At 46.5% G+C, this 19,136-nt stretch overlaps 1 protein-coding gene across 1 annotated transcript; it reads left to right on the forward strand.

Annotated features, from left to right (window-relative positions):
• The first annotated feature begins 12,879 nt into the window (after positions 1–12,879).
• LOC119653969 lies at positions 12,880–15,321 on the forward strand. Its single transcript, XM_038059130.1, has 2 exons — positions 12,880–12,971; positions 15,045–15,321. The coding sequence occupies exons 1-2, from the start codon at positions 12,880–12,882 to the stop codon at positions 15,271–15,273; spliced, it is 321 nt and encodes a 106-aa protein (XP_037915058.1). The 3' UTR covers positions 15,274–15,321.
• Positions 15,322–19,136: the final 3,815 nt, after the last annotated feature.

Genomic DNA, 19,136 nt, shown 5'->3' on the forward strand with positions numbered 1-19,136 from the left:
CCATTCTGTCGGAAATCAGATTTCCCTCTTTGTCTTGACAGGATGAGCATCGTGGTGTGTAGGCTTCATCCTGCTGACTTGTTGGTAAAACTTCCGCGCCTGGTGCGGTTGCTCCCTGTACTTTTCTAGTTCACAGACCTATTGGTTCTCCCAGGCTTCCTTTTTCCGTCTGTGAAGTCGCTATTCCGCTCGACGGAGTTCGTGATAACTCTCCGCGCGTGCCCGCGTTCTTTGAGAATGTAATATTACTCGGAACGCGGCATTCTTCCGTTCCGTTGCTAACTTCCATTTATCGTCAAACCAGCCGTTCCGGCTTTTTTTGTGGCTGGGGCCAAGTATGTTTGTGGCCGTACCAATGATAACGTTCTTCAGGTGGTTGTGAAGATCATTTGTTGATGCTGCATCTCCAGGACCTTTGTTGACTGCGGTTATTGCGGCATCCATTTCCCTCTTATAGGTGTCGCGGAGGGCTGTGTTGTGCATGGCTTCAGTATTCACTCTCATCTGATTGTCAGAGGGGATTCGAGGTGGTGTCGTAATCCGAGCTCCGGGCACAATGACAACGAGATAGTGGTCCGAGTTTATATTGGCCCCCTATATGCTCTGACATTCATCAAGGCTGAGAGGTGGCGGAGTTCAATTAACACGTGATCAATTTGGTTGAAAGTGGACCTGTCTGCAGAGGCCTACGTATGTTTGTGCACCGCTTTCTGCGCAAACCAGGTACTTCCAACAACCATTTCGTGTGATAGTGCTAACTGGATGATGCGCAATTCGTTATTATTGGTATCCCTACGTAAGCTATGGGAGCTGACGTATCGCCTGAATACGGGCTCCGTCCCTACTTAACTGTTAAAATCTCCAAGTATGATTTTGATATCATACTTGGGACAGGCTTCGAGGGTCCGCTCAACTGCCTCGTAGAAGGTATCCTTCTCCGACTCTGCAGTCTCCTCTGTAGGGGCGTGATCGTTTATGAGGCTTATATTTCTAAACTTGCCTCGGAAACGCAGAGTGCATAGCCTTTAGCTTATATTTTCAAAGCCGGTAAAAGCAGGTTTCATTTTTTGGCTGACTAACAACCATGTGCTCGGAGCATACCATCGCATCTCTTGTAACGCTGTTACATCAGCCCTATATTGGGACAGGGTATCGGCTAGCAGCTCAGCAGGGTTTGGTCTGTACAGGGAGCGCACGTTCCATGAGAAAATGCGCAAATCGTCAATCCGTTGTCGTTGCCGGGTTCGTCGTTGTAAGATCCATCCTGTCCGAAGCACCTTTCGTGGCTTCGTAACATCAGTTTTCCATGTAGGGTTGTCGGCTCTACCCAACCACCAACCTGGACGACCAGTCGGTAAATTTTGTCCCGTTTTTAGACGCGGGAGACTGGCTTTTATCCTTTTCCATCTGCAATTTTTCATAAAGAAAGAACTCCCAGCGATCATCACGTGGAGGAGGAGATAGGGTTTGGTAGTAGAGCTGTTGGTGCTGGTTCACCAGGTTTTAGGCTCCATGGTGGGTACCAATCCACATTTCGCCCTGTGACCTATACTACCCTTTGAGCGCTACATGCAAAACGCAGAAATTAGCAAAAATAGAAGAAATTTTCAAAAATATTTGTTTCCTAGTGCGATTTTGAGGGGAACTTCGGTAAGCTTATATTGAAGATGGGATTTTCAACACTTTCTCTTTCGCCAAAAAAGGAGAAATTGTTTAGTTGAATCAGCCAAAACCGTGTTTTTGTTCGTGAACAACAAGTCTGTTTGAAATAAAGCTAGTTTTAGTTATTTTGCGGGAAAATATATTCAGGCATTAATTAAACTAGATTGTTTTGGATCTCATCGAATAGAGTGCTAAGTAACTAGGGGGTGTTATCTGTTAGTTTACATAACGAATACTTTGATCGTAATCGTGATATTTTAAAATGTTTGATTGACACAGAAATTTAGTTAGCAAAACAATAGGTTCCTTTTCGTGGAAATAATGAAGACTCCTTATTTAATAATCGTGAAAATTTTATTGAAACGGTAAATTTGTAAAGTATGTACAATCCAATAATTGGGTCCCATATAGATTCTCTCAAATAACATTCTGCATTTTCGGGTTTATGGTATAGAATTCGAAACGATCCTATTTCGCTGCTGAAATAAAATCAATTCGGAAATAAACAAACCTCCATTCGTGGTTGGAATTTGGCAATGATTTGCAGATGGGATTGAAGGAAGATTCATCGGTTTCTTAGAGGTAATTGTCAATCGTACTGCTGCAGCAATAAGTTCTCATACTTTTGGCGCCGATTATAGCCTATCAGAAAAATCATCCTTAAATTTTTCAACAAACTAGATAATATCTTACGAAGTATGTCTTATTAAATGAAAAAAAAACAGTTTCTACGGAGTGAAAAAAATAACGTGAATGATAATACTGGTGGTTCATTCGCTAACGTTCCACTGATGACATGTCATTAAAATTCATCAGGCATAACCGGCTATCTGAAAAATGACAGAAAATTCCACTTCACTTTCACCCAGAAATTTCTTGCTGATTTCCGAACTAGAGCCTTAAAACTATAGGAAAATTTTAATATCAGTAATAAACTGAATGCACAATGTTACGATGGCGCAGCAGCAATGAGTTCTGTAGTTCATGGAGTTTAAACTATAATTCATGAAAAACAGCAATGTTCGTTCCATGTTATGCACATTCACCAACCCTACTTTTATCTATGGTGGTTGAGTTTATCCCAGAAATTAATTTTTCTTTTGCCCGCATCATCAAAATCGCATAATTCTTTAATACTACCACTAAAAGGTCGAAGGCTTTTCAACTATATTTAAGTGCCGTTTCCAACTCTACCATGCTATTAACATAGTATGCTCGTCCCAAGCCCAGGTAAAGGGGGAGGGTTTGAGGTAACGTACTTTGTACTATCCTCAGTGAAACAAAAATAGAATGCTGAAATCAGGGAAAGAGATAAATAGAGTATAGTTGGAGTTATTCCACTATGTTAAATCCTACCGGATCTCTCTTGGTGACAGGTTCCGCGGCAGGCCAATGAATCCAATGTGTTTTTTTTTCCCTGTGAACTTCGAGTCGAACGGACGTGCTACACGGACTTCTTATCGCGATTGCTCTGCAGTTTCCTTTTACCTTATTCTCTGAACCTTTCCCTGAGAAACCTGGTGCTGTGCGTTGTGTCAATACCTCGCGCAAGTGAAACGGCTAATTCTCGCGCTTCTTGTGTGCTCTCGAAGACTCAAAATTTTGTTCCGACAACAATATTTTGCATCCAATTTTGGAATTACTGTTCCCCGGTCAATTACCTTTTGTTTCAGGTGCAGTGATTTGCAAATAACTGTGACTTTTTTTGTATATCTTTAGGCGACCTTCCTTACTAATTCCTGTTTCTCTGTTGTCGAGGAGTCAGAAAGTGTTACGTGGTACTGTGACAACACGCTCGCCTATTGTGCGCTAGATACTGAGTTCTATCGGATGCAATTCAGCTGCTGCATCAACACACGGCGAATTTGGCGTCGATTCAACTTGCTGTTTCAAAATCGCCGACAATTCTGCCCCCGCAAGCTGCTGCTTTATCGAGGACCAGCGTAGTCTCAGTTCCTTAGATGCCGCTGACTGGCTCTGCTTATACCTCGCCGGCGTCTGCAGCCAACAAAACTGGCGCCATACCTAAGTCGCCCCGGTCGACTAATTCTAATTTTCTGCCTTTATCTGCCACGCACTATTCCAGTGTGTCCATAAAAGATGGTATCAACCCGATGACATCCGCTAGCCTACTGAAAAATCCTCCATCCGAGGGACAAATTCCCTACGCAACATCGGATGCGCTACGAAGTTCTGGGGTTTATCCTACAGTCGCTACATTAGCACCACCGCGCGCTTCCTCCTGTGTATCATCGACACCCGCCACCGCTGAACCGCAGGCTTTCCGACCTCATGTCGTCCGAGCGGCCCCCAATTGAACGTCGCCTCGCCACCGAGACAGCTGTTCGTGTCAAGCCTAGCGTACTCCACTACGCCCGATGAAACTCTGGCCTATATCAGAAGCAAAACCAACTCAACTTTGTCACCTCTTTCCTGTGTGAAGCTGACGAAGGATGGCTCTCCTAACCGAGTGGTAGCTTCCTTCGAAGTGACATATCCCCATGACTTCGATGCTATCGTCCAATCCTCCTTTTGGCCACAGGGGGTCTTCGTTAAGCCTTATCAGAGGTCTAAGCTTCGTGAAAATGTCCGGCCCGCCCGCCTGCCTTACCGAACTTGAATGATTCCAATAACTATACGCTATTTTATCAAAATGTAAGGGATCTAAGGACCAAGCTGTCGGATTTCAAACTGTCTGCCTTAGCATTCCAACATCATGTCATCTGCATTTCTGGTGGGAGGAAATCTTAGAAAGACGCTGCTGCGCCAGGTTGCAGCAGTGTTTGGGATTCACACCCACTAAAACCACCCCCACTCTTCCGCCCCTCTCCGCGAGACCACCGTGAAGTATTACTTCGCGGGGGAGGCTCTGGTTCGCTATTCCAGCTCGTCCATGTCACGTCTCCGTCGCGCCGCCTTCCGAGCTCCAACTCCAGGAGTTTTGTCTGCACCACGGCTACTGCCTCATTTACCGCCATCCAGTTTTCCTCCGACTTCAACATCTCTTCCACCAGGTTGGAGGGCTCGATGTCCGCCCCTAAGATGCTGTTCAACCTCCTCGAGTGTAGCACCGCATTCAGGACAGTTGGGAGACTCGTCCAACTCGAAGCGATACAAGTACTTTCTATAGCCACCGTGTCCCGTAAGGAACTGTGTCAGGTGGTAATTCAATTCTCCGTGCTTTCGGTTGACCCATTTCTCGATGCACGGGATCAATGTATGGGTCCACCTGCCCTTGTCGGAGTTATCCCATCGTTGTTGCCACTTGCCACACAACTCTCTCCTGATGGCTTTTCGGAAATCCGCATTCACCTCGGCTGGATTTGCCTTCCGTTTTTCCGTAGAGCCAGTGTGCCTCGCTCGCTAGAAGATCTATAGGGATCATTCCTGCGATAACACACACTGCCTCCGTCGACGCCGTCCTAAATGCGCTGCACACCCTTAGCGCAATTGGCCGGTATGCCGAACATATCTTCCTCCGGTTGACCACGTGGTTCAACGCTCCCGCCCAGACAGGGGCCGCGTTTAGCAGGATCGACCTCACCACTACCGCGATGAGTAGCCTGCGACTATACCTCGGTCCTCCCACGTTAGGCATCATCCTTGCAAGGGATGAGCTGGCATTTGCTGCCTTTTCTCGCGCATAATCCAAGTGTCCCTTGAAACTCAGCTTGGCATCGATCATCACCCCCAGGTATTTGACAACCAATTTTGAGACGACCTCACGATTACCAACCCGCATGGTAACCGTGTTGTTCTTCCTACGGTTGGTAATGAGGACCGCCTCCGTCTTTTCGTCCGCCAGGTCCAGCTTGGCCATTCGTAACCATGACTTGATGGTATGAATGGCTTCATTTGCATAAAGCTCCACGTCCTCGGGATGCTTTGCAATTGTAATTACCGCCAAGTCGTCCGTAAAACCAATCAGCGTTGTCTCCTCCGGCACGCGAAGGCCAAGCACTCCATCGTACATTATGTTCCACAGCAGCGGTCCCAATACAGAACCTTGAGGCACACCTGCTGTCACAATGAATTCCTTCGGCCCGTCGTCCGTCTCGTACCAGAGAAGTCTATCCGAAAAGTAACTCTCGATGAGCCGAGCCAAGTAGCTAGGAACACCCAGTTTGGCCAAAACGCCCTTAATCCAGCCCCCGTTGGCTGAGTTAAAAGCATTTTTGACGTCCAGCGTCACCAGAGCACAGCATTTGCCCATGGCCATCGCATTTCGAGCCAATTCCACGACCTTTGCTACTGCATCGACCGTAGAACGGGCTCGCCGAAACCCATATTGCCGCTCTGAAAGACCACCCGCAAGTTCGATGAACGGGAGCAGCCTGTTGTATATCACCCTCTCCAACATCTTCCCCATGGTATCTAAGAGACAAATAGGGCGATATGAAGAGGGCACGCCGGGTGGTTTTCGAGACTTCGGTAGCAAGACCAGTTTCTGCCTCTTCCGCTGGGCGGGAAACACTCCTTCCGCCATGCACGATTCGAATGTGCTTGCGAACCACCTTGGTCTGGCCTTGACCGCCACCTTCAGAGCCCTGTTCGAAATTCCGTCCAATCCCGGAGCCTTGCTGTCCCCAATACGTCTGCAGATTTCCCAAAGTTCCTCTTCGGTAACATCAAGGATCGAGAAGACGTCCTGCTGAGCTGCCAGTTGGGGTTCTCTTTCGTCCTGCTCCTGCTGCGGGAAAAGAGTTGCAGTTATTTGCAACAAGAGCCGTGGGCATGTCACCTGAGGTGATTTTCGCCCGCGGATCTTCTTCATTACAACTTGGTAGGCTGTACCCCACGGATTCGTATTAGCCTCCATGCAGAGCTTCTGGTAGCATTCCCGCTTGCTTCTCCGAATGGCCTTCTTAAGGTTGCTTCGCAGATCCCTGCATTATTCCTCACGCTCCTGGTGCTCCGGCCTTCCTCTTGTCCTGTGGGAAAGTCTCCTCGCTCGCAGACAAGAGGATCTCAAGGCAGCGATCTCCGTGTTCCACCAGTAGTTTGGCCTCTTGCCGTGGTGCAAACGTCGTCGTGGCATCGTAGCGTCGCATGCTTCGGTTACACGCTGAGACAGCTGTGTGACCCTTTCCACCGCTGTTCCATCCGGATCATGGGCTCCCTCCAATGCGGTCAGGAATGTCTCCTCGTCGAAAGCTCCGATAGACCAGCCAACCGCCTTAGCCTTTCCACCTCCAGAGCGTCGTTGACTGCTTCCCCGGTTCCCAATGTGGAGGAAGATGGCCTGGTGGTCACTGTGGGTGTAGTGCTCACTCACTTGCCAAGCCATCCCCCTCACCAGTGAAGTGCTAACAAATGTCAGGTCGACGATTGAACCCGACCCTCTTCCTCGAAAGGTGGGCACGCATCCAACGTTGGCCAGCACGATGTCCAGCTCCGCAAATGACTCCAACAGAATTTGACCTCTGGTGTTCGTCGATCGGCTTCCCCACTCCAGGGCCCACGCGTTGAAATCGCCCGCAATGATTTTAGGGCTGCGGTCTCTAGCATCCAACACCAGACTGTCTAACATCTCCTCATATCGTGCCAAGGTTGCACTAGGAGGAGCGTAGCAGCTGTAAATATGGACACCGTTGACCTTCGTCCTTATAAAACCGGCTGCCGGGGGGGCCATGACTTCCTGAATGGCCTGTCTTCCGCACGCCCAGATTGCGGCGTTGCCAGACGCATCCACCGCCCACGTCGCACCGCCGTAGTTTCTGTATGGCTCGCAAATAACCGCGACATCGACATTCGACTCTCGAATGGTTTGCGAGAGCAGGTCCTGAGCTGCCTCACGGTGATTGAGATTGATTTGTATCAATCTCATTTTCCTGTGCGGTTCAGCTCCCTCCTATATACCGGACATCTGCTGCTTCCCGCAATATGCCGGCCGTCCACGCCCTCTTTCCCGCTACATAACATACACCGTGGATCTCCGGTGCAATCTTTGATGAGGTGGCCCTCTTCCCCACACTTCCTGCAACTCCTCGACCTATCATGCTGGCTAGTGCATGCCGCCGCAAAATGGCCGAAATCGAGGCATCTGAAGCATCTCTTTAGAGAGATTTGTTCCCTGAGCCTGCACACGACCCAACCTACTCTTACCTTGCCCGCGGTAATTAACTTAATAGCTGATTCCGCCGGCAAACTAATAATAGCGGTCTGTGTGCCACCATATGCCTTCTTCATCCTTTTTATGGCACTCTGGTCTATATCGCCAAGGTTGAACTGTTGCTTTAGCGCAGCACAGATGTCCTCCCGTGAGGTGACTTCATCTAGGTCCTTGCACTCAACCACTATCTCCTGTTTCCGGGCTCTTACCTCAGCTTCCTCTCCAAGTACACTTTCCACCTTCCCGCGGAAGTTATCGGCCGACTTTTCGGCGGATTTACTTAACTCCAGCATCAGATCCCCTTTCTGTGTTTGCCTAATACGGCTCACATTATCCCCCAAATCCTTCAATTCCGGGTCTGACTTCACCTTTCGGAGGATGTCGGCATAGGACATATTTCCCTTCTTGGAAATAATTATTATTTCCGGGCGGAGCTTCTTTTTGTCCTTTTTCCTCTTGTTGCTCACCTTAGTCCATTGTTCGGGCCTTCGGGCGTTGGTTTCTTCCACTTTTGTAGGTGTTGTGGCTGCAATCGTGAGATTACCGACTTTCGCGGGTACTCTCGCCGACTCCGCCTTCTTTGGTGAAGAGGCTTTTTTCTTCTTCGGGGCTTGCTGTGGTCCAAGAGGCTCGCTGGTACCGTCTCTAGCCCGTTTTCCTGTCTTCCCGCCTGCTTTATCACGGGGAGGCGTCACCTGCGTTTCAATTGTGACCTTGCCAACTGACGCTTGGGAATTCTTTTCTTCGAGTGCCCTGATATAAGACATCACATCGCACGAAGGTACGCGCCTGATGGGAGATTTGGCAACTCCGCACAGGCTCCTCCTCCTCCTACGATTCTGTTATCATAGGTGTCCTTCCGCGAAACGTATGTCCCTTTATCATATCGTGTGTTACTCCTGGCCTTCCCTCCCTCCCTAATAACTCGACCCACCATTCCCTTCCTCTATCCACTTTCATGTACACCTGTGGCGCCCTCCAATTTAACCTTTCTAGAAACCACTTAGATCGCACTCTTGACCTTGTCCTCTCTAACCTTCCTACGTTATCTTTCCCTTCATCCCTTCATGCTCCGTCTTACGTTGCCTCTGACGCCCATCATCCTGCTCTCGAGTTCGATGTTCAGATATCCCGACTCCACTCTCCTGTCGCTCGCAAGCCTACCAAGTTCAACCTTTCGTATGGCGAACTTCGAAGGTCTGAACTCAGCCCTGACGTCAATCAACTGGGTCCCCCTGCTCTTTCCATTTGCATGTGACCAAGCACTCAACACATTCTATACCATTTTATCTGATCTTCTTCCTTGTTACGTTCCCTCCTCTCCTAAGTGCTTACGCTCTTACCCCGTCTGGTTCACCACCGAAATTCACAAAAAACTACGTCAAAAACAGACTGCGAGAAAGAAGTGCCTGTCTTCAAGAAACGTTGCTGACTTAGTTTTTTTCAAATCCCTTCGTTCCTCGGTCAAATCCTTAATACGTAAGTCCAGAAACGAATATTTGTCCAGCGTGGAAGACTCACTAAAGCGCGGAAATCTGAAACCTTTCTGGTCCCACATTCGCAGCTCCCGCTGCCCTGCCCAGTTATCCCCTCCGTCCATTAAATTCTCTGGCTTCTCAGCTAGTTCCCCCCAACTATCTTGTGGTTTACTCTGCCGCTACTTTCCGTTAGTCTATGTTCCTCCCCCTTCCTCCGAATCCCTCCCGATAGTAGAGGTTGCCTGCCCCGCATCGCCTACCATTCCCTTTCTTACCCCTATCCTTGTCGAATACCTCATTGGCGAACTTGATGCCAAGGTCGGACCTGGCTACGATGGTCTTCCAAACCTCTTTTTGCTCAAAACTGGTAAGTCCGTCTCCCTTCCCCTATCTGTTATTTTCAACAAAAGCCTTGAAGAGAATCATTTTCCCAGCTTGTGGAAAGCGGCTCTCATTATCCCCATTCACCAAAGTGGCGATCGTTCGCTTACCGAGAATTACCGTCCCATTTCCCTCCTCTCCTTCTGTTCCAATCCTGGAAAGATATGTCTGCGACTGGTTGTCCGCCCACTTTGGCCAACACATAGTGAAAGAGCAACATGGCTTCGTTAAACGTAGGTCCACTGCCTCCAACCTGCTTGACTTTACCAACATTGTCGCCAAATGTCTAAATTCACGGCAAGAAGTGCATACCATTTACACTGACTTCGCAAAAGCCTTCGACACTGCAAATCACAAGATACTTCTATCCAAACTCTCGTCCCTAAACGTTCCCATACCACTTGTTTTATGGCCTGCCTCTTACCTTTCCAACCGATCCTGCCGTCTCTTTTGACGGCTGTACTTCCGCTCCTTCTCCCCCTCTTCTGGCGTCCCACAGGGGTCTATTCTGGTTCCTTTGCTATTTTTATTATTTATTAACGACCCTCCTCCCCTCTTTCTTGTCACTGTTTGCTCTTGGCAGACGACCTTAAGCTGTTTTCCGCTATATCGTCGCCTATGGACTGTGTTTCCCTTCAGAATAACCTGGACACTCTGGTTCGTTGGTGCTCAACTAATGGTGTAGCGCTAAACGTCAGAAAGTGGCACTCTATGTGCTACTCCCTAAAATCCTCACCCACTTCTTTCTCCTACTTGCTTGACGGACATTAATTATCCTGCTTAAATTCCACTCAAGACTTCGGAGTCACTTTCGACAATAAGCTGCGTTTTGACACCCACTCCCTCGATGTCATCAATCGAGCAGCAAAATTGTCAGGCTTTATTCTTCGCTCCTCCTCTGATTTTGACTCCATCCAACCCTCCTTAGCTCTCTTCAATTCCCTCGTGAGGAATAGCCTCGAGTACTGTTCCGTGATCTGGTCACCCTCCCGTAACTGTGATTGTCTTGCCCTTGAAAATGTGCAACGTAAATTCACCCGCTCCCTCTTCTTTAAGAAAAGCTTCCCTCATGTGGATTACCCCTCCCGCCTCCGCTTTCTGAACCTTCCTTTCCTACAACAGCGTAGATCCTATCTGGATCTATGCACATTCTTTAAACTTTCCTCGGGTCTGATGGACTTCTCAGCCGCTGACGAGATCACCTTCCGTCCTGCGTCTTATAACACACGTAACGCAGACATTTTCAACGTCCCCTTCGCGGAGCTCAAAGTCTACTTTCATTCAACTATTCCCAGTCTTTGCTAAAATTATAATGCAAAACAGCTGGTCCTTTTAACTTCCCTACTTTAAGTAGTTTTAAACGTAGGATAAGTTTTTGCTTTCTCCTCCTCCTGAGGACAATAATTAATTGGAATTTTCTCTGTTTTTTGTCCGTAATTAAATAAATGTCATTAGAAACAAGATGATCGGATTGAGTAACAAGCCTCGGAAAAATGCTAGGACGTCCACCTCAGTCGACGCGGCAGGACGGACCCGGGTCCTGCCGAGAAATGGGTAAGGGTTCTTGACGCATGCACGGCGTCAGGACGCAAGTAGGTTAGTATGGACAAAACAAATATGTGTCTGCACGCAAACTGTTGGCTCCTAACTGGAAAGACGAGGAACTCGTAAAAGCCCTTCGGAAAAGGCGCATTGATCCGATGGTCTAGTGCCAAAAGCTGCGACAGTGAACACGAACGCGGTAAAAATGGCTATAAACTTCTCCATTTTGGTAGCCCAGACACTAAATACGGTGTTGGCATTGCTATATCAGAGGGTTTCTGTGATGCCATTAAAGAAGTCGAATGATTTGATGATCGGCTGATGAAGCTGATCACACTTTTCTCTTCTTCACCGCGTACGCACTACAGACAGGTCGACCTGATGCCGGGAAAGATGCCTGACAACTTTTCGCTGAACACAAATGTCACGGGTCTGCTGACGACTATATCACCATTGTCGGTGACCTTAATGGTCATGTGGGTGAAAACGGTAACACGGGCGAAAGGGGTTTGGAGCGCGCAATGAGACTGTCGCGCATATAATCGATTTTGCGGACACCCATGACCTTGTACTTATGAATATATGGTTTATCAAACGATTGTCTCATCTTCCTAGATTTTATAGTGGGAACAGTAAAACGGAGATCGGCTATATTCTCATAAGACGTCGACATTTTACCGTCCCTGATTGCAAAACCGTTCCCTATGAGACCATCGCCCCTCAACTTCGACCGTTGATTGCCGTCCTGGGAATTAGGCCACCGATAAAACAGCGAAAGGAACGGACTGGTCCGCCGCGCATTAAATGGTAGGGATTTCGTAAGAAGAAAGAAGAGATGATCCTGTCTACGGGATTACAAACCATTACGAACGTGGAAGAATCGTGGAACCAAATGAAAGCACGATCCACAAACCGGCCTCTTCAAACCTCACCAAGCGGTATATTAACCGAGATACTTGGCTTTGGAATGACGATCTTGAACTGAAGGTCCGTGAAAATAAACGAACCAACCGGGAAGCAAAGAAAGTTATCGCTGCCACCCGAGCGGACCATTACAAAAGTCTTTACGATAAACTGGACACTCGGGATGGCGAGAGAGATCTCTGCATCGACTTGCTAGAAGCCGTAACGAACGTACACAGGAACACTTTTGTCGTGTTAATGACAAGAATGGTACTTTGCTTACCAACCGTCGAGCCGCAACAGATAGATGACGAGAATACTTCGAGTAGAATTCAACTGAAAAATGTGCTCATCCTCCACTTCCACAATCATTGCAGACATTTGGAACAGTTCCACCTGTCGGCGCAACTTGTCGTTACCACACACTCGAGGAGGGCGATCTGAAGTGGCTCTTGCCACGAAGCCTCACCGGAGGTTATCTGGTACCATTGGAACCAGGATGGCCCTCTGAGAGCATATGCTCTAGGAGAATTCCTGGAGCGGTTGGCCCCCTTGTGGGAGTTTCATGGTGGTTGTGGTTATGCCTACATCGCGGACAGAGCTCCGCGGAGCTCAAGCGTGAAGTTGCGCTGTACAACTCGGATGCCGTACCCCTTAGTGGCGGCAGAGGTGTTAGATAGACCTTGCATCCACTGGTACGAATGCTGAGCCTGAGTATCAACCAGTACCGCTGTGCCAGTCATGGCGGGGCTCTGATTGTGATCTCCAAATCAATCCGTGTCCGAGGAGAACCATGGAATTATGCCCACACGAGAGGTACTCGCGTTGAATCTCCAGGACTTTCATGTCAACGCAACTGAAGTCGAGGAAGCGATAAAACCAATCAAATCGGGGTAAGCCACAGGAGCTGACGACATGGCATCTGAGCTCTGGAAATGGAAGAACTGGGACCCAACACTGTAACTCAGTGAATTCTTCAAACGGGTTATTCAGGCAGGTATAGAACACCATCTGGCTGGCAAGAAGGTACTACAGTTCCAACATGATAAAAGAAAGTTAGTCCAACAAAATATTCAAATTACCGTCCGATCCGGTTAGTATCCCATACCATGATGATTTTTGAACGCATTCTTAATAACCGTATTCCCGAAATCGTTGGAGTAACCGTGACTCAAGCCGGATTTGTCAATGTGGAACTACTGACGCTATACACACTGTGCGATGGCTCATGGAGAAATACCGTGAGAAGTGTGGATCTAGAGACACCGTTTGACCATGTACCACAAGAACTCATCTAGTATGCTCTACGACAACACCTGGTGCCACAAAAACTCATTCGCTAAGTTCAATTGCTCTACCACGAACCGGAAGTAAAGTTCGAAGTGTGATGGGTGTATCAAAACCGCTCGTGTCTCTGTTGGTACTCAACAAGGAAGCGCCCTCTCACCACTCCTCTTTGTCCTCCTAACATCCAATAGCAAAAATGATTTCGATCAACTTGTCCAAAAATGGAATGGTCGCCTTATGCAACACAGTGTCAGATTGAATTTAACAAAACTGACTTTTTGGCGACCAGGCACAATCGTTGTCAGCGGCAGTGACCTGCCCAGAGCTGAGCGATTTAAATATCTCGCGTCAATGCTATCAGTCAGTGGAAAATTGCGCTATGAAATTGCTTTACGTTTAATACAACCTGGATGAAGTGGCGTTCCACTCCATTTAACTTCTCCCGGCATTGGAAGGTCACTAAATTTATATAATATTGGCGGATAAGATTCCGCGCGATCTTAAGGAATGATTTGAACTAAACCAATATGCGATGATAGTCTCCATATCTCCAATAAATTTTGTTGACGCGAGTGAGCAGAAGACTTTTCACTTTTTTGGGCCATTTTATGGCTGCAGTTTCATATCCTTCCATATTATTGCGCTGATTAATGTTAGGGACGACTTCTCCAATTGTACCCAGCGTAAAGTTTTCCAGCTTGAAAAGATAGTGAAGTATTTCCTATTTGGGCAAATTCCTGTCACCTGGCGCAATTATACTATCAAAATCTCTTGGAATTTAAGCCTGTGGACGCCGCTGTCAATAGACAGAAGGGGAACTCTTCGTTCATCAGACAGAACCTCAATAAGGATAGCGTTGTGGTCGCCATCGTACGCTATGTAGTTTCCGTTGAGGATTCCTAAAATTAAAGTTCAGTCGCACGTCAGCCATGTGAAAATCCAGATAGGAATTTGCCCTGGACCAGGTTGGACTCTCTGACCAGTATTTTCTTTTTCTTCAGCCTTTGTCCCGTTCACAAGCGGGGCCGGCTTGTCGTGATCGGTTTCGCTATTTGGCTCTATCGAATGCCTGATCTGGGTGCAATCTCGAGGCTTTCAAAGCCCCATCCAGCATACAAGCCCCGAATGTTGTTAATGCGAGCGGATAGATGACGCCACCGGCGCTCTCCGCGGCTTTTTAGAACTCGCCACGAGGGTGGAGATCCAGCGGTGATTAACTAACTTTGTTGATTTTTGCACTAGACTGTACTTTCGTGAAGTGAAAATGTTCGAGAAGAAGAAAGTGTTATATGAGAAATTTGGATAAGTTTATTTTAAGGTGGAGAATTTACCCGAAGAAGGCATTTTTATGAAATTGGTGACCCCGAGGAACTCGCCCGAGCGGAACGAGTAAAAGCTGCGCCCACGGCCCGAGCTGTCTAAGTCCTTTCTCGCTGCTCGGCCGGTCAAGTGAATCAACTGTCAAATTGCGGATCTCACAAGACATTTGACGGGAAGGAAACGGCAGGCAGCAGGGGCAGGAGTAGCCGCGGCAACGATCAGCAGTAGCCGCAGATCTCAAGTGCAAGCCTCCGCCCCGGTGAATCGAATCGACCGCGACAGCCTCCCGCATTCACGCCATCTGGAACTGCGACATTTTACCAAACCTGGAGTGAAAAAAGAAAGGGAAGGTGAATTAGCATCTGCGAAGAAACCAATAACGGGCACAGCTGCAACTCGCTGAACACAATTACAACAACAGCAACAGCAAGTCATGTTCCTACGGTACAAACAGTTCAATCGTTACACACTCCGCGAACGGTCCATGCGAAAAAAGAACCGGATGGTATGGGATCGGCATCAGCAGCTGCAACACCATTGACTGTAACTGTTCAGCCGCCAGAGACTCAGCAAATTCAAGTACAATAGCAACAGCAACAAACACAACAGAAAGCGCAACAGCAACAAACCAAACAGCAACAATTGTTGCCGTTTAAACGGCGATAATTGACACAAACAGAATATACGAAGGGTACAACATCGCATTCTATAGCGCACGTACAAACTTTGCAAGGCCATCAGTTAACCCTGCAAGATTTTAATCAATTTTATCCGTAAACATTTTTTTTAAGTTCTTGGAATTATGGTTTTCCGTTGATATTTTTGGTAAAAAGTGTTTAGATTATGCATTTTTTTGACTTCACTATTAGTAAAGTAGAATAATGGCTTGAAATGGTTCTACATTGTTACGTAGTACTTTTTGAATGCATTTTATCAACACATCTACAGATAGAGAAGAAAGTTCTTTTTTGAATATTGAGGATTCAGGAAATGTAAATGTTGACTATCTTGAGGAAATGAATTGTAAGTTAGATAGTAGAGCTAGTTAGGTAGTCCTTAGAAATAGAACTGTATAAGATAAAAGTGGAGTAATATTAAAATTAAACCGCTGCAAGAGACGGCATCGACGTGTTTGTGGAGTTTTTCATCGCGGGATTTCCACTCTTTTGGCGAGTTATTTTTTCGGTCTGTCCATCAAGCGTTCGCTTCGGGGTGCGTCGTCGGTTTCTCTTTTTCGCTTTCACTCGGTCCTGCGGAACCTCGACTTCTGTTTCGTGTACTTGGATGATGTTTTGGTCGCTTCTTCCACTGAGTCTGGGCAGTTAGCCCATCTCGGGTGCATTTTTTAACGTCTCCTTAAGGCCGAGTTAGTCCTAAACGTTGAGAAATGCAAGTTCCTTCAAACACAGGTGAGATTCCTCGGCCACTCCACCAATTCGATATCCCTAAAAGCTGTCTGGCGTCCTGACTCTGCCTCGCCTTCTTTTTCTACCATAGATATGCCCTTATAGATTTTCCGGGCTGGATCATCCTCATCCATACCGATTAAGTCCACTCACCGCAACCTATTGACCTGGATTTTATCCACAACCTCACGGTCATAGTATCCCTCATCGATTTCGTCGCTATGTAGGCCCACTATCCATCGTCATGTAAGGGGCCAAAAATCCTTCGAGGATTTTTCTCTCGAGCGCAGCAAAGAGTCCTCAATTTTTCTTGCTAAAAACCCAAATTTCTGAGGAATACATGAGGACTTGCAAGATCATTGTCCTATACAGTAAGAGCTTTGACCCTATGGTGAAAAGTTTGTAAACTGAAGTAGGCTCTATTGGCTGTCAACAACCGTGTGCAGATTTAAGCGTCGAAACTGTTATTGTTGTTGTTGTGATTTCGACCCTAGACCCCCATTTAACCAATGCAGTTTGATGTACGTCTCGGATCGTTCTTCCCATGCTGTCGGTATCGTCATCATTGGCCAGTAGTTGGGTGGACTTGAAGAGGATCATACCCCTTGCATTTACCTTAGCATCAATGGCCATTTTCTCCAGGACCAGGTTAAAGAGGGCGCATGATAGGGCGTCCCGTTATCGTAGACCGTTGTTGATGTCGAATAGTCTTGAAAGTGATCCTGATAAAAATCAGGCTTCGCACATTGGTCAGGGTCAGCCTAGTCAGTCGTATCAATATCGTCGGGATACCGAATTCCTTCATGGCCGTGTACAGTTTTACCCTGGCTATGCTATCATGGGTCGCTTTGAAGTCGATGAAAAGATGTCCATATTCCAACAGTTTTCCATCGCTTGCCGCAGAGAGAAAATCTGATCTCCTGCTGATTTGCCTGGAGTGAAGCCTCTTTGGTATGGGCCAATGATGTTCTGAGCGTATGGGGCTATTCGGCTTAACAAGATAGTGGAGAATATTTTTTAGATGGTACTCAGCAACGTGATACCTCTATAATTGCTGCACTGTATGACATCTCCCTTTTTATGTATGAAACAGATAATGTTTTGTTGCCAATCGTCAGGCATTGATTCACTGTCCTACACCTTGAGCATAAATTGATGAGCCACTTGGTGTGATTGGTCGCCTCCATATTTAACCAATTCGTTTGCGACTTATAATTTTTAAGCCGATGAAATGCACGGACTGTTTCTTCCATACTTAGTGGTGGCAGTATTTGTCCGTTGTCTTCAGTTGGCAAGACCCCAACTCGCCGATGTTCTGGTTGTTCAGTAGTTCATCAAAGTACTCAACCCATCGCTCCAATATGCCAATTCTGTCGGAAATCAGATTTTCCTCTTTGTCTCGGCAGGATAAACATCGAGGTGTGTAAGGCTTCATCCTGTTGACTTGTTGGTAAAACTTGCGCGCCTGGTGCGGTTGCTTCCTGTACTTTTCTAGTTCACAGATCTGTTGGTTCTCCCAGGTTTCTTTTTTTCGTCTGTGAAGTTGCTTCTCGCTCGCGGAGGTCGTGATAAATCCCCGCGCGTGCCCGTGTCCTTTAAAAATGTAACATTACTCGGTGTGCGGCATTCTTCCATTCCGTTGCTAGCTTACATTCATCGTTAAACCAGCCGTTCCGACTGTTTTTGCGACTGGGACCAAGTATGTTTGTGGCCGTATAATTATGATAACGTTCTTCAGGTGATTGTGAAAATCGTTTGTTGATGCTTCATCTCCAGGATTACTGGATGGCCGCTATAATATATGGTGTAGCGACTCTTCTCCAGGAAACCCGTCCCTCTTCAACGCATCTCCTGTAACGCTGTGATACCAGCCTTATATTGGGACAGGGGCTAGTTGCGTGGCAGCTCCATTTCTGTACAGGGAGCGCACGTTCCATGAGAAAATGCGGAAATCGTTATTCCTTTGACGTTGCCGGGTTCGTCGTTACGTTATTCATCCAGTCCAAGACTCCTGTTGTGGCTTCGTAACATCGGTTTTCCGTGTAGAGTTGTCAGCCCTACCCAACCCTCAACCTGGAGGACCAGTTGGTACAATTTGTCCCGTTTTTAAGCGCAGTGTTAAATGTGGTTAATAAAATGTTGATATTAATACGGTTTTCGATACGATTTTGAATGATTCCGAACACTGGGATGCCAATTCCTTGACTTTTTCTAATGCATACTCGTGAAAATCTTCAGAGTGAAATTTAAAGTTTGATTTATTAATATTTTTTGATAAAGAGATCTCCTCGAAGACTCATATATAACTTGCGTCCATTTCCTGTTCGGCGCAGCGCAACGCGTCCGATTTGGACCTAGCTTTGCGCTTCGGCTTATTACATTTTCGACTTGTAACGCACTTTCATGAAACCAGGTAACGTGATAAGTCGAGGTATGCCTGTATACGTTAGTAATAGTTGTATTTGCTGTAAGTACATATATACGCTTTAGATCGATTTGGATGGTAATGTTTGTTTATTTAGGATGAGCACCATATTTAGGTCTTTGATATGTACATATTGTATATATATATCTGCAGTTTAGCAATTAATGAAGGAATATTTTGCATTTTTATGTACGAATGAAAAACCGTGTATAGAGAGTTCCTCACATAAGATGAACACGAAAGCGCCCCGGAAGCTTGTTTCCTTTTAGAATTGCTTGAACCGAATTGTTTTTCCAAATTTAAAGTAAATTTTCAGAAGAAAACCTTTGACTTGCTTATTAAATATGACAATGAATTTTTCAATAGAAGAAAGTTAAATTATGAACTAAATGAATTTATTCGTCAGATCACAAATCAAATTCAACAGTATTTACAAAATTGACCTTATATTTTCAGTTGCTAAAATCACTTCTTTTGGCGAAACTATTAACAACAATTCCAGTCATCGTGGATAATGGTAAAAGGTCCATACATTTTTGAGAAATGGACTTTCCGATTTTGTTTTAATTTGCATTAAAAAGGATATTCACATACAAATGCGAAGTGAGAATGATTTTTTG

This window comes from Hermetia illucens, chromosome 4 (genome assembly GCF_905115235.1).
Source record: "Hermetia illucens chromosome 4, iHerIll2.2.curated.20191125, whole genome shotgun sequence".
Taxonomy (NCBI): Eukaryota; Metazoa; Arthropoda; class Insecta; order Diptera; family Stratiomyidae; genus Hermetia; species Hermetia illucens.